Below are 13270 nucleotides of genomic sequence, written 5' to 3'. Positions count from 1 at the left end.
CCCGCAGGCCAAAGCTGGACCACCAGACACTTCTGACCAGACCCCGAAATCTTTTTATTTACTTATTAGCATTGTTTTTTTTGTTTTTTTTTTTTTAATTTTCTCGGGCATCTGGACCTTGACAGAGAAATTGGGACCTTGACAAAGACTAATTGACTACCCCATGCCACAGAGCATCTAACTGCCCCATGATGCCCCCCCCCCGACCCACAGAGAGTGGACGGGGGGCACTGGGCTGCTTTTGCCTCCTGAGGGCTCCTGGCTTACAAGGGAGGCCTAGGCCAAGTCAGTAGCCGCTCAGCCCTGGAGCAGCCCAGCCTTGGCTGCTGCAGGTCTGACCAAGCACTGCTCTGTGGGTGCGCTAGCCTGGGTTGGCTGGGGCAGCCTGGGAGTGGGCAAGTAAACAGCGGAAAATTACTGTGTGCTCAGCACAGCCATTATCCAAATGAGCCAAGCGCAGCACATCTGAGTGGGAAAGCTTGGGCCAGGGCTTTGCAGAGCTGACACGCTAATCAGGTCTGGGCTGGCTCAGTACTGGAGGAGAGACCCCCTGCCCCGGGGTGAGAGGCAGGGGGCTGCAGGCGAGACAGTAAGAGCCAGCGCTTCCATTTAGGCGACCGGATGCTAGGATTTGCGGGGGGGGGCGGCATTTTGCCACCCTCGGCGGCAATTCGGTGGCTGGGGGGGGTCCTTCTGCGCTCTGGGTCTTTGGCGCAATTCTGCGGCAGGTCCTTCACTCGCTCCGGGACCTGCCGCCAAAGTGCCCCGAAGACTGGGAGCCGTGGAAGGACACCCCCGCGGCAGAATTGCTGCCAACGATTGGGAACGCGGAAGGACCCCTGCCTAGGGCGCCAAAAACCCTGGCGCTGCTCCTGGAGACAGTGCTGAGCCAGGCAGGAATGAGAGCTGTGCATACCACCTAAGGGTGAGGTGGGCTGCTAACCCCAAACTCCATGCTGGTGATTACCTCCCTCCCCTGCCCCTGTAGTGTGCCCAGGCTGCATCACTGACTGCCTTGGAGGGGGCGAGTAGTGCTGCTGTGCCCTATGGTCCCAGCAACTGGGAACAGACTGCATGGGTGGGCAGTGTTTCGGGGTGAGCTCAGGTACACACATGGGGCGGGGGGAGGTACGACAGTGGCTAGCAGTAGACCTGCACAGATGGAGGATACCCCCCCACCCGCCGTCCTCACTGCCCCCAGCCGCCTGGGAGGGGGACAGAGCGAGCGCGGAGGGGGCGCCCAGCCCTCCCCTTGCCTGGGTCCCTGCAGCTGTTAAATGCTGACCACACCCTGGCTGGGCTCTGCCTGCATTTCAGTGCTGGGAGATAGTGCCTGCACCCTGGAGCTTCTGCCCTAATCTCCCTGGGTGACAGACATGATTAATTCACCTTTAAAACACTGAGTTCATGGGCACCCCTGGGAGCAAATACATTAACACCCCCCCCACACACACACACAGCCTCTTCCAATTTCCCCCCTCCCACCCCCAATCCCCTCCCAATCGCCTGGGCCTAGGGCTGCTGCTGGAGTCACAAATGATCAGCATAGGCTGGGCCTGGAGCTGGCTCTGGCACTGGCAAACAGTCATGGCCCAGGCTGCCTGAGTGGGAAGCACGGTGCTGCCTGGGGGCTGGGGAGACTAGAGCAGGGACCCTGGGTGCTGGGGAAGGTGCAGGTTCCCAGAAGTCCTGCTTGGGCTGAAGCAGGGTCAACCCAAGACCCATGAGCGGCAGAGCATGACGTGAGCGCCCGCAGCACGGGGGCAGGGTGTCATGCAGGACACGGGGGGAGGGATGCTGGGGAGGGGGCTGAGGCAAGGCTCAAGGCTGGGGACGTGATGGGTCTCACTGAATGGCATGGCTGAGGCTGGCGCCAAGGTGCTGGGGCAGCTGCTGACCACGGGGCAGCAGTTCCTGGGGACAGCGGGGCTGGGATATGGAGTGCGAGCCCTGAGGAGCGTGATTTGGTGGAGATGTAAACAGCTAGTCAGGCTGGGCACCCTCTGCAGTGAGAGGTGTTTGTAGTGTGGGGCTGTTTATGGTCACTCGGGGTGGCTGTTTCCCAAGTGCTCAGCCAGAGCTGTCGGGCTTGCCAGTTGCAAGGGCAGGGTTAGCTGTGCACTGGGCAGCTGGCTCTGCAGCGGCCCAAGGCTGCTGTGGCACCAGGGCCAGGGAGGGCACACGGCGGTGCTGGGCTGGGACCGCTGGCATGCCAAGAGCACCTTCCCTAGCTTGCTAGTGCCACACTAATGGGGCAGGCGGTGCTGATCGGAGCTCTGTGCTCATTACGGTAGTTTAAATCAGTAAGCTCAGATGCAGTTTTAGCTCCTTCCATGCAGAGGAGATTAGGGCCACTTTGCAGCAGGGAATGCTCCTTAACTGCCTCAAGATTTCCCCAAGCCACAGCTGTGAGGGTGAGCACAGCCTGAGCGCCCAGAGCCCCTCCAGGTCTGGTCTGTAAGCAGTAACCCTGTGCAGACTACCTCACTGTGGGCCCCAATCTGCCCCCCGAGCTCCACCGCCTCCAAGCCTGGCCTGTAACCCTGTGGTCACCTTGCTGCTGGATGCGCTATGACTGTCCTTGCAGGCAGCAGAGCGAGCTGGGACCAGAACCCAGGAGTCCTGACACTGTTACCTGCCCAGGCAGGTGTGTGCATGGGAGTGCTGCCAGGCTGTGCACGTGGGGCAGAGCTTGTATGCAGGCAGGCAGGCGCGCTGGGCTAATCCCCCACACAAGGAGCTTGTTCCTTTCCCAAAGCCGCCACTTTCGATGGCTTAGTGCTCACATGGGGTGCAAAAGCACTTTATGAGTGTTTGGGGGGGCTGTGGGGTGCTGAGAGGCACCCAGCATGCGTGTGAATGCCTGTGGCTGTATGCAGGGGCCTACACCTGGGGGGCAGCATGCCCGTCACACTGCTGCTGGCCTGCATGATGCCAAGCCAAGTGCCAGCAGCTGGTGTTTTTGCCCTGGCCAAAGCCAACTGGGGGGAGGGTGGGGGCAAGCCTGCAGGAGGTTCACCTCTTGGGCCGCCAGCCGGCCAGCCAGAGCCCTCTGCAGCCTTGAGGTGTCTAACTCTTGCAGCTGCAGATTTCCTGGCGGAAGCCCTGGGCAGATGCTCTAGCTCATGCTTTGCTCTGGGGACAGTAGAGCTGCAGCTGCTGCACTACCCCTCCCCTGTGCTTTATGCTCTCACAGCCTGATGTCTGCCCAGCCACACTGCTGGCCCCTGTGCTCAGCTCCCTGGCCCAGTGCACAGGGAAAGCCCCACACGGTGCACACAGCACCCAGAGTAACTGCTTGTGGCCAGGCAAGCCAGCCAGTATGTGCCAGTTTGGGGAGACGCAGGTCTCCCAGGGGCTGGAAAGGGCTCCTGGGGCAGGGGTGGCATTTACTTTCTCTGCCCTGTGGCCAGGGGCAGGAGGGGAGGCTCAGATCAGGCTGGATGGGGCTGCTAGGCAAGTGCAGGGAGGAGGTGGATGTGTGGGAGTGAGACTAGCCTGCAGCTGGGCCTGGGTGCCACAAAAGGGAGCAGCGCTGACCCCAGCTTGGCAGCCTGACATGCCAGGCCTAGGATGGGGCGGGCTCTGCAGCCTGGCCCAGCTCGCTGGCTGGCTGGCTGTGGCAGGAGTTGCTGTCCAGGGAAACCCACTTGCCCAGCAGAGACCTTCTGGCCCACCTTTGTGCATGTGCCCCCTCTCCCCTGTGTTTGTGCAAGCTTCCCCCCTCGCTCCCCTCCTTTGAGCAAGTGTCCCCTCCGCCCTGACATTCATCTCCCTGGGCCAGCATTCGTGCTGCCCAGCTGTGCCAGCCTTTCCCCTTCCCCCAGCCCCTTCAGCTCCCAGTGAGGAAGCTTCAGACCCTCGCTGCCATGAGACACACCCCAGGGTTTATTGGTGCCCACATCCTCCGGAGTGATGTGCCGCGCCACGCACAGACAGATGCAAACAGAGCCCGCCCCGCGGCCCCCATGCCTATTTACATAGCTACTGCAGAGATAAATTAACCTCGGGCACAGGAGCTGGTGGGCAGCAGCTGCACACACAGCCCAGCAGGCAGACACCCTGCCCCCACGCTCCAGCGGGCACTGTTCCCAAGCTCCCTACACCCTGCCAGGCTGGCACAGGGTGCTGTGCCCTCCATGTGGACTTGTGCTGGGGTGCAGACCTTGTGCACAGACACCATCCCTTGCCCACCTGGCACATGCTGCCAAAGGATGGAGAGGGGCAGCAGGACACGCTCCATTCTCAGCATGCCTGTCGTCAGGCCCTGACACCCTGGTGTATACCCCGATCCCCGGACACCCCAGGAAGGGCTGAAAGGCACTGCCTCTTGCTTTATGTCCCTGCAAGCCCGATGCCTGAGCCCTTGGCTCCCTCTCCCTGCCCAGCAGAGCCTGCTCGCGACGGGCGTGGGCCTAGCACCCTGGCTGCGTGGCGGGGGGTGAGCTCAGAAGTTGCTGGCGGCCGTTTCGGGGAACTCGTAGCACTGGTGCCTCTCGGTGGTGCTGCAGCCCGTCTTCTCGAGGTAGTGGGTGCTGGTGTGCGCTGTGGGCTGACTCCGCCCCAGCCCAGTGATGCAGCTGCCCACCAGCCTGTGCTTCTCATAAGTACTGCTGCCCCCGTTGCGAGCATTGGGGGTCTGGCTGTACGTGTGCTTGTACTCCTCCTCCAGGTCCTTGCCCAGCTTCCAGCGCTGCCACTTCTTCAGCAGCTCCGACTGCACCTGCAAACAGCCCCGGACAGCGTGAGCATGGCCCCGGGCCTGCGACAGCCAGCTTTCCGCCTCCCCCAGAGCAAGCCAGGCCAGGCCAAGCCCAGAGCCCCTGCTGGGGCCCAGATGGCACAGGGCAGCAGAGTTCTCTCCACCAGGCCTGCGCTGCAGAATGCAGGTACGGGGTCCTGGGCAGACGCAGTCATGGGTGCTCGCACTCACCTCCTTGTTGACAAAGCAGTACAGAATGGCCACCAGCATCCCCTAGGCAGCAAGAAGAGAGGACATGAGAGGGGCATGGCCCAGGCCACTTGACCCACTTCCCCCGGGTCATGGGAGGGGAGGCCACAGAGCACAGAGGCTGGGCAAGAGGGTGCTTGAGGGCGCCCTGCTCAGGTGCCAGGCCCAGCTCACCTGGAAGGAGCTCAGGAAGAGGTCGAAGAAGAGCTTGACATAGCGCAGGGTACCCTGGGCATGCTCATCCGTGACGAAGGCAAACACCACCTCGTGGATGCCCAACAGCGGGATCAGCGTCAGTGTGGACTTCGCCAGCCTGCCAAGGAGCCTGACCAATCAGAGCCAGCCATTCCCCACCCATTTCGCCTCCCCCTTCAGATGCTACAGATATGGGGCCCCATCGTTAGACGGGCACCACAGGTACAGAGCCGGGTCCCATGGGCACACAGAGCCCCCTCTGGCACAACAGGGCAGTGGGCACATGCACACAGAGCATGGGGCCTGTGAGGCAGTAGCCTCCCCAAGGTGTGAGCGGGAGAGCTTGGCCAAGCGCAGGGTGAGGCCCAGGGGAGCTGGCCGGCCCCCAGTACGCACCGGAATTTGTAATCTGTGTAGCGCATCTGGTGGGCACGGAGCTTGGAGACCAGGATCTGGATGATGCGGATGAAAATGAAGAAGTTGATCTGAAAGGGAGAAATAAGGTGAGAGGCAGATGGGGATGGAGGCCAGAGACTGGAGAGTCCCCACCCCAGCAAGGGAGTCCTTGTGGGGCTGGTGACCCTAGCCTCATGAAGTATCACTGGGAAGAGGTGACTGTGCCCAGCCCTGTCCCAGATGCACCCGGGGGAGTCTAGTCAGCCCCAGGCAGCCAGTGCAGGACAAAAGGGACCCTGTCTGCGGTGGGGCTCTGTCTGGGCAGGGTAGGGCAGCCATGCAGGGGAACTCAGTGTCACCAACTCTCACAACATTTGGTGTTTTTCTGAAAGCCCCAGCTCCTGGAGTCATGTGATTCTGGGAGACTTGCTCTCATTTAAAAGACATGACTCATCTGGACATGGTTGCTGTGTACCAAAGTGGGAAAATGCACCCTGACTGCAGTCCAACAGCCCCATGAGCAGGAGGCCAAAGAAGCTGAATATGATGTTGTGATCTGTGAGCAGCTGGGGTGTGCAAGAGAGGGAATGGGTGTGTGCCGGGCAGGAGGATGGGGTGTCTGGGTTGGATGGAGGGGAGAGAGGGGGAGCATCGCACAGGAGGGGGCCTGCAGTGTGGAGAGGGGAGGGGACCGGTAGTGCAAAGAGGGGAGGGGACCGGTGGTGCAGAGAGGGGAGGGGGCCCGCGATGCGGAGAGGGGAAAGGCCCGGGGTGAGGAGAGGCGAGATGGGGCAGGGTGGGCTGAGACTTACCAGGATGGCCAGGAACACAGGGAAGCGGGGGATCCACCAGAAGCCCATGTTGTTGTTGGTGCTCCAGCACCTGGGAGGTGAGAGTGAGGGAGGTGTTGGGGGAAATGGCACCTTTGTATCAATGTGCCATGTGCCCCGTGTCAGGAAGATCAGCCCAGCCCTAGCACAAGGTGGTATAAGGTTCCTGGCAGGGATTTCCAGGTAACACAAGGGCCAAGGAGGTGTGAACCAGGCCAGGGCTCACCCACAGGCACAGACTTGGTCCTGCCTGGACGTGGGCCCCTTGCCCACACGGGCACAGACACCACTCCCGTGAGCACACAGACTGTACACAGCCTCTGCCGGGCAAGCAGACAACTACAGATGCCGGTGCCCCAATGAACCCCCATGCACAGCACTAGACAGATGGGTCAGACCTAGGCCCATCCACCCTGTGCCCGTATCCAGCAGAGGCTGGCAGCAGCTGATTCAGAGGGAGGTATTTGAATCCCGCAGGAAAGGCTGGGGGCTAATCTGCCCCCACATTCAGGCTCAGCGCAGTCTCTAGCCAGAGACCGGTGGGAGCCCTGCCACAGCCCGTGCTGTCATTCACTCGGCCTCTCGGGATAGTTGTATGACCCACGGAGTGACGCTTACACAGCTCCTGGTCTGAGCAGCACCTCAGCCACCTGCCACTGCTGCCCCCACACCTCACAAACACACTCCCATGCCTCGCACACGCAGCCTGTGCACATCCACACCTTGCACATGAAGCCTGTGCACACCCACACCTCACACGTGCAGCCTGCGCACACCCACACCTCACACCCACAGTCTTTACACACCCACACCTCACACCTTGTATGCGCAGCCTGTGCACCCTCACACCTCACACATGCAGCATGTGCACTCTCACACCTCGCACGCACAGCCTGCACACACCCACACCTCACATGTGCAGCCTGTGCACACCGACACCTCGCACATGCAGCCTGCACACACTACACCTCGCACATGAAGCCTCCGCACACCCACACCACTCACACACAGTCTGTGCACACCCACACCTTGCAAGCATGGCCTACCCATACCTCACACGCACAGCTGGCGCAAACCCACACCTTGCATGCATGGCCTGCCCACGCCCACACCTTGCATGCGCAGCCCGCCCATGTCTCCCACACACAGCTGCCTCATGCCCACACCTCGCAAATGCAGCTGGCACATGCCCACACCTCAGACACACACATCTCACACTTCCACACCTTGCACTCACACTTCATGTGCCCACATCTTGCATATATACTTTGCATGTCCACATGTCACACATGCAGCCTGTGCATGCCCACATTTTGTACTTTCACGTTGTGTGCCCACACCTGGCACATCACACCCACAGACCTCACATATGCACTGCATGTGCCCACACCTTGCACACCCATACACTTTGCATGCCCACACCTCACATAGCTCACACTCCCACACTTTGCACACGCGTGGCTCTACTTACTGAATGTTTTCATATAAAAATTTCACAACCACCCAGGGGATGAGGAACAGGACCGGGGCCCCTGGGGACAAAGAAGAGACAGAAGCAGGTGAGACACATAGTGGGGCAGCTCCTCCAGGGGCCACAGGCTGAGACGGGCACCAGGTGCATGTCCTGGGATGGAAAGCAGTCACTGCGCCCAACATGCCAACCTCACCCTAGCATGGTCTTTGCACCTCTGGGCAGGCGCTGTGCCGTGGCTGATGCCCATTCCCCCATGCCCAGATGCTGTGCCGTGACTAGTGTCCGTTCCCCCCCCCCCCGTGCCCAGGTGCTGTGCCGTGGCTGGTGCCTGTCACCCATGCCCAGCCTGTGTGCCATGGCTGGTGCCTGAACCACTGTGCCCAGGCGCTGTGCTGTGGCTGGTGTCCGTCTCCCGTGCCCAGGCTCTGTGTGCCATGGCTGGTGCCCATCCCCCCATGCCCAGCCTGTGTGCCGTGGTTGGTGCCTGACCCCCCGTGCCCAGGCGCTGTGCTGTGGCTGGTGCCCATCCCCTGTGCCCAGGCGCTGTGCTGTGGCTGGTGTCCGTCTCCCGTGCCCAGGCTCTGTGTGCCATGGCTGGTGCCCATCCCCCCATGCCCAGCCTGTGTGCTGTGGTTGGTGCCTGACCCCCCGTGCCCAGGCGCTGTGCTGTGGCTGGTGCCCATCCCCTGTGCCCAGGCGCTGTGCTGTGGCTGGTGTCTGTCCCCCGTGCCCAGGTTCTGTGTGCCATGGCTGATGCCCTTCCCCCCATGCCCAGCCTGTGTGCTGTGGCTGGTACCTGACCCCCCGTGCCCAGGAGCCGTGCTGTGGCTGGTGTCTGTTCCTCTGTGCCCAGACTCTGTGTGCCATGGCTGGTGCCCATCCCCCCATGCCCAGCCTGTGTGCTGTGGTTGGTGCCTGACCCCCCGTGCCCAGGCGCTGTGCTGTGGCTGGTGCCCATCCCCTGTGCCCAGGCGCTGTGCTGTGGCTGGTGTCTGTCCCCCGTGCCCAGGTTCTGTGTGCCATGGCTGGTGCCCTTCCCCCCATGCCCAGCCTGTGTGCCATGGCTGGTGCCTGAACCCCTGTGCCCAGGCGCTGTGCTGTGGCTGGTGTCCGTCTCCCGTGCCCAGGCTCTGTGTGCCATGGCTGGTGCCCATCCCCCCATGCCCAGCCTGTGTGCTGTGGTTGGTGCCTGACCCCCCGTGCCCAGGCGCTGTGCTGTGGCTGGTGCCCATCCCCTGTGCCCAGGCGCTGTGCTGTGGCTGGTGTCTGTCCCCCGTGCCCAGGTTCTGTGTGCCATGGCTGATGCCCTTCCCCCCATGCCCAGCCTGTGTGCTGTGGCTGGTACCTGACCCCCCGTGCCCAGGAGCCGTGCTGTGGCTGGTGTCTGTTCCTCTGTGCCCAGACTCTGTGTGCCATGGCTGGTGCCCATCCCCCCCATGCCCAGCCTGTGTGCCGTGGCTGGTGTCTAACCCCCCGTGCCCAGGCACTGTGCTGTGGCTAGAGTCCATCCCCCGTGCCCAGGCTCTGTGTGCCATGGCTGGTGCCTGTCCCCCTGTGCCCAGCCTGTGTGCCATGGCTGGTGCCTAACCCCCGTGCCCATGCGCTGTGCCATGGCTGGTGCCCATTCCCCGTGCCCAGGCTCTGGGCCGTGGCTGGTGCCCATCCCCCTATGCCCAGGCTCTGGGCCGTGGCTGGTGCCCATCCCCCTGTGCCCAGGCGCTGTGCCATGGCTGGTGCCTATCCCCCCCATGCCTAGGCACTGTGTGCCGTGGCTGGTGCCCGACCCCTGTGCCCAGGCGCAGTGTGCCATGGCTAGTGCCTGTCCCCGGTGCCCAGGCGCTCACCCCAGCCGATGCACAGGTAGAGGGTGAAGTAGCTCCGCTCGGAGAAGACAGCGAGCACCAGCAGGTTGTGGAGGTAGATTCCCTCCACCAGCAGCCAGCCGTAGTTGGCCACGATGCCATACTGCATAAAGACGGTGGCTGCTCGACAGCCGGCAGCGGCCTGGGGGAGGGGTGGGAGTCAGTGTGGGGGGCTCAGTAAGGCACTGGCCCCACAGAGCTCCTAGCATGGCAAAGGGGCTGGGGAGATCACCTCATTGCTGAGCCAGATGCCCACGTTGTAGTCATCAATCTTCTCGCTGTAGCGGGTCTTGAGCAGGGCATCGATCACCAGCACCGAGACCCCTTTCAGGACGAAGGAGGCGAAGAGGTTTATGTGGATGTAATTCCGCATGCAGTGCAGTTTGCTGCCGAAAGCAGGGGCCCCAGTCAGTGTCCAGCAAGGACCGTGCCCAGCCTGTGCCCACCACTGCCCACCCTGGCTCCTACAGCCCCAGCTACCCCAGCCATGGCCCCAGCTCCCAAGTCCCCCCAACCCCCAGGTCCCTCTTCTGGCTGCCTCTCAGCCCCTCCCTCCCTGGCTCTTAAGTGCAGTTCTCCCCTCAGCCCCTACCTGAAGCCCAGCAGGATGGCCAGGGCGAGGAGCAGGGTGCCCAGGGACACTGAGTAGCCAACCGTGTACATTATCTTAAAGCTGCCGTAGGTTTTGGCAAATTTATCCTAGAAAGAGAGGGAGAGAGCTGCTGAGCAGGGCTGGGCAGGACCATCTGTCCGTGGCCTGGAGCGACAGAGCCCAGGCATGGGAACGGCCCGTATGCCGTGGGAGGCAAAGCTGCTGGGCCATCCCAAACTCCCAGCTGCTGTGGGGCTAAGCTGAGACTTGCTCACGGCACTCCATGGGGGTTGCAAGGCTCAGCCCGGCCCCAGTCCTGCCCCCAGTGACCTGGGCTTCGAGATCTTCTGCGTCCATCTCACACTCCGTGCTGTCCCGCCAGGGCTGCCCATTGGGGCGCTTCACCCACTCCCCGTCTGGCCCACACTTCTTGAAGACGTATCTGTGCTTCACTGCGGGGAGGAGATGGGACATGGAGAACCGGCTGGTTAGACACCTCTGTGCTCCCCACACCGGGCCCCTGTGCTCTCCCTGCCAGTCCCCCCAGTCTGCCCATGTCAGCCCCCCATGCATGCCCCTCCCTCCTCAGACCTGCTGGAGCCCCTGCACTCCTCACTGGCCCTGCTGGCTAGTCCTCCATGCCCCACACTTCTTGGTCCCATCCCCGCCATGTCCATCCTTGCTGCCAGTGATAGGGTCCTGAATGGCCAACAGCGCCCAGAGCCAATGAACCCTGCCCTGCCCCATTAGCCAGCTGGGGCAGCCGAGGGTCAGGCAGTGAGTATCCCGGCTCCCCACCCCACATGCCATCCCCTGCCTCCCCAGCCAGCACAGGGCTCTCCTCAGCACTCCCTCCCACAGCTCCTGGCACTGCGAGCCACAGGAGCTCCCCGGAGCCCAGGGAGGGCAGATGGCAGCTGCTGCTCACGTACAATGTGTGCCCAGCAGGACAGGACAGCGCGGCCGGGCCAGGGGCCAGCCCCAGGCAGTTACCTTTCCTGTGCCAGGGCAGGAACCAGGGGCAGGAGACGTTGACTGTGGTGTTGGGCAGCGTGTCGGGCCAGCAAGAGAACTTGTCAAAGGTTCGGTTACAGACCAGCTCTGCAGGGAGAAGAGAGGCCCTAAGCAGAGATGGGGGGTCACAGTGGCTCTGCCAGCCCCCTGCCATCCAGCCCCACCCATAATGGGTGCCCCCCTGGCTGAGAGGCCACTGGGGGGCAGTGGAGGGGGCAACTGAGGGACCATTGGTGGAGTTGGGGGGAGAGCAGGTAGAATCAATAGTTTTCTATAGTTACAAAACTAACCCTGAATGCCACCCCGTGCATCCATGGAATTGCATCCTTGACCCCTGTGTGCCACCAGAACTGCCCCCTTGCTCCCCCATGTGCCCCAGAACTGCTCCCTCACCCCCCATGTACCCTTGGCACTGCCCCCTTGACCCCCATGAACTCCTGGAACTGCCCCCTTGCTCCCCCGTGTGCCCCTGGAACGGCCCCCTCACCCCCCATGTACCCTTGGCACTGCCCCCTTGACCCCCATGAACTCCTGGAACTGCCCCCTCACTCCCCCGTGTGCCCCTGGAACTGCCCCCTCGCTCCCCCATCTGCCCCTGGAACTGCCCGCTTGACCCCTGTGTGCTGCTGGAACTGCCCCCTCACCCTCCCATATGCTGCTTGAATTGCCCCCCTCACTCCCCCCTGTGCCACTGGAATTGCCCCCTCACTCCCCTATATGCCCCTGGAATTGCCCCCCCCATCCCCTTGTGCCCCTGGCATTGCTCCCCATGGCCCCCCCCCGTGCATGCTGCTTGTCTCCAGGCCACGTGAGCTCCTGAGGTCTGTGCCGCGCCAGGGCCTGATACCACCACCTTTGAAGGGGCAGGAAGCCCACGGTCCCATTCTCCTCTGCCACCCGCTCCCCTGCCCAGGCAGCTGTTCCCGACCCCAGCACACCCCAGGGGTGGAGGATCTGTTCCCTGCCCCTGCACTCCCAGGCTCACCCGGCTGTATCAGCTGCCCCTTGTGCGGGGGAGGGGAGGCATAGAGGGCTCATGCTCACCTGGGGCTGGGCACGTGGCTCTCACCTGTGGGTGGGGGCTGCAGGCTCATGTTCTGGTGACACTCCTCGCTGTAGGCCTTCCAGCTCTCAAAGAGGAAATCCATGATCTGGGCTGAATGTCCCTGGACAGGGTACACGGAGGGCCCGTCAGCGACCAGCCAGCAGCACCCCCACAGGGCCAGAGAAGAGTGGGCAGGGCCCCAGAGACCAGGGATTCCCTTGCCGTTCCTCAGCCTCAGCCACTCCAGCTCCGCCCAGCAAGGAGCTGGGCATGACAGAGCCATCCCCAGGCACGGCAGGCCCAGAGCCCCACGGGAGAAGCCGGGCTGGCCTAGCCCTTACCTGGCAGTAGAAGACCAGCGCCAGCAGGAGGCTGAGCAGGCGCGGCTGGGACATCCCTCTGTAGGGCTGCAAAACCGCATCGGGAATGGCCTGAAGCGACCTGCTGCCTACAGAACGGCCTAGGTCTGGCTGCTCCCCGGGCTCCTGGCCCGGCTCACAGGAAACCCTGCATGAGACAAAGGCAGAGAGTGCTTGGGACGCTCTGCAGATGGGGAGGGGGCTGCGCTGCCAGGGGCCCAGCCTGCACACTGTGGTGCAGATAGGGCGAAGTGCAGTGCTGTCTCGCTGGGTGGCCACTGGCTGAGTCTAGGGCCCGGGGGGCTGCACACTGGGCCCAGCCACGTGCTGGCAGGACCCGATGCAGGAGGCACAGCTGCTGCTGAGACCTTCGCTGAGCTCTCTGAAATCTCACCCTGGTCGCGGGAGCAAAGGTGCTCAGCCCTGGCAGGGTCAGGCCTGTGGGAGGGACCTGTGCCAGTCGCCGTAGGGATGCAGACACCAGGCCCTGTAATGGGAGCCCATGGGGAGAGCTAGTAGCCATTGGTAGGGTTGCCAAGTGTCCCAGGCAGC

At 62.7% G+C, this 13270-nt stretch overlaps 1 protein-coding gene across 1 annotated transcript; it reads right to left on the bottom strand.

The window, feature by feature from the left end:
* Positions 1 to 4102: 4102 nt before the first annotated feature.
* On the bottom strand, positions 4103 to 12769 carry GCGR (glucagon receptor). The gene is made up of 13 exons (XM_030534479.1): positions 12701 to 12769; positions 12384 to 12480; positions 11294 to 11401; positions 10631 to 10752; positions 10301 to 10407; positions 9941 to 10094; positions 9691 to 9850; positions 7844 to 7904; positions 6355 to 6424; positions 5543 to 5631; positions 5126 to 5264; positions 4934 to 4975; positions 4103 to 4723 (listed from the first exon to the last, which is right to left on the bottom strand). Exons 1-13 carry the CDS (start codon positions 12752 to 12754, stop codon positions 4448 to 4450), a joined length of 1479 nt encoding a protein of 492 aa, XP_030390339.1. The 5' UTR covers positions 12755 to 12769; the 3' UTR covers positions 4103 to 4447.
* Between the last annotated feature and the right edge of the window lie 501 nt (positions 12770 to 13270).

This window comes from Gopherus evgoodei, chromosome 15 (genome assembly GCF_007399415.2).
Source record: "Gopherus evgoodei ecotype Sinaloan lineage chromosome 15, rGopEvg1_v1.p, whole genome shotgun sequence".
NCBI lineage: Eukaryota > Metazoa > Chordata > Testudines > Testudinidae > Gopherus > Gopherus evgoodei.
The sequence above is the reverse complement of the archived record's forward strand: the minus strand, read 5'-3'. Positions and strand labels throughout refer to the sequence as shown.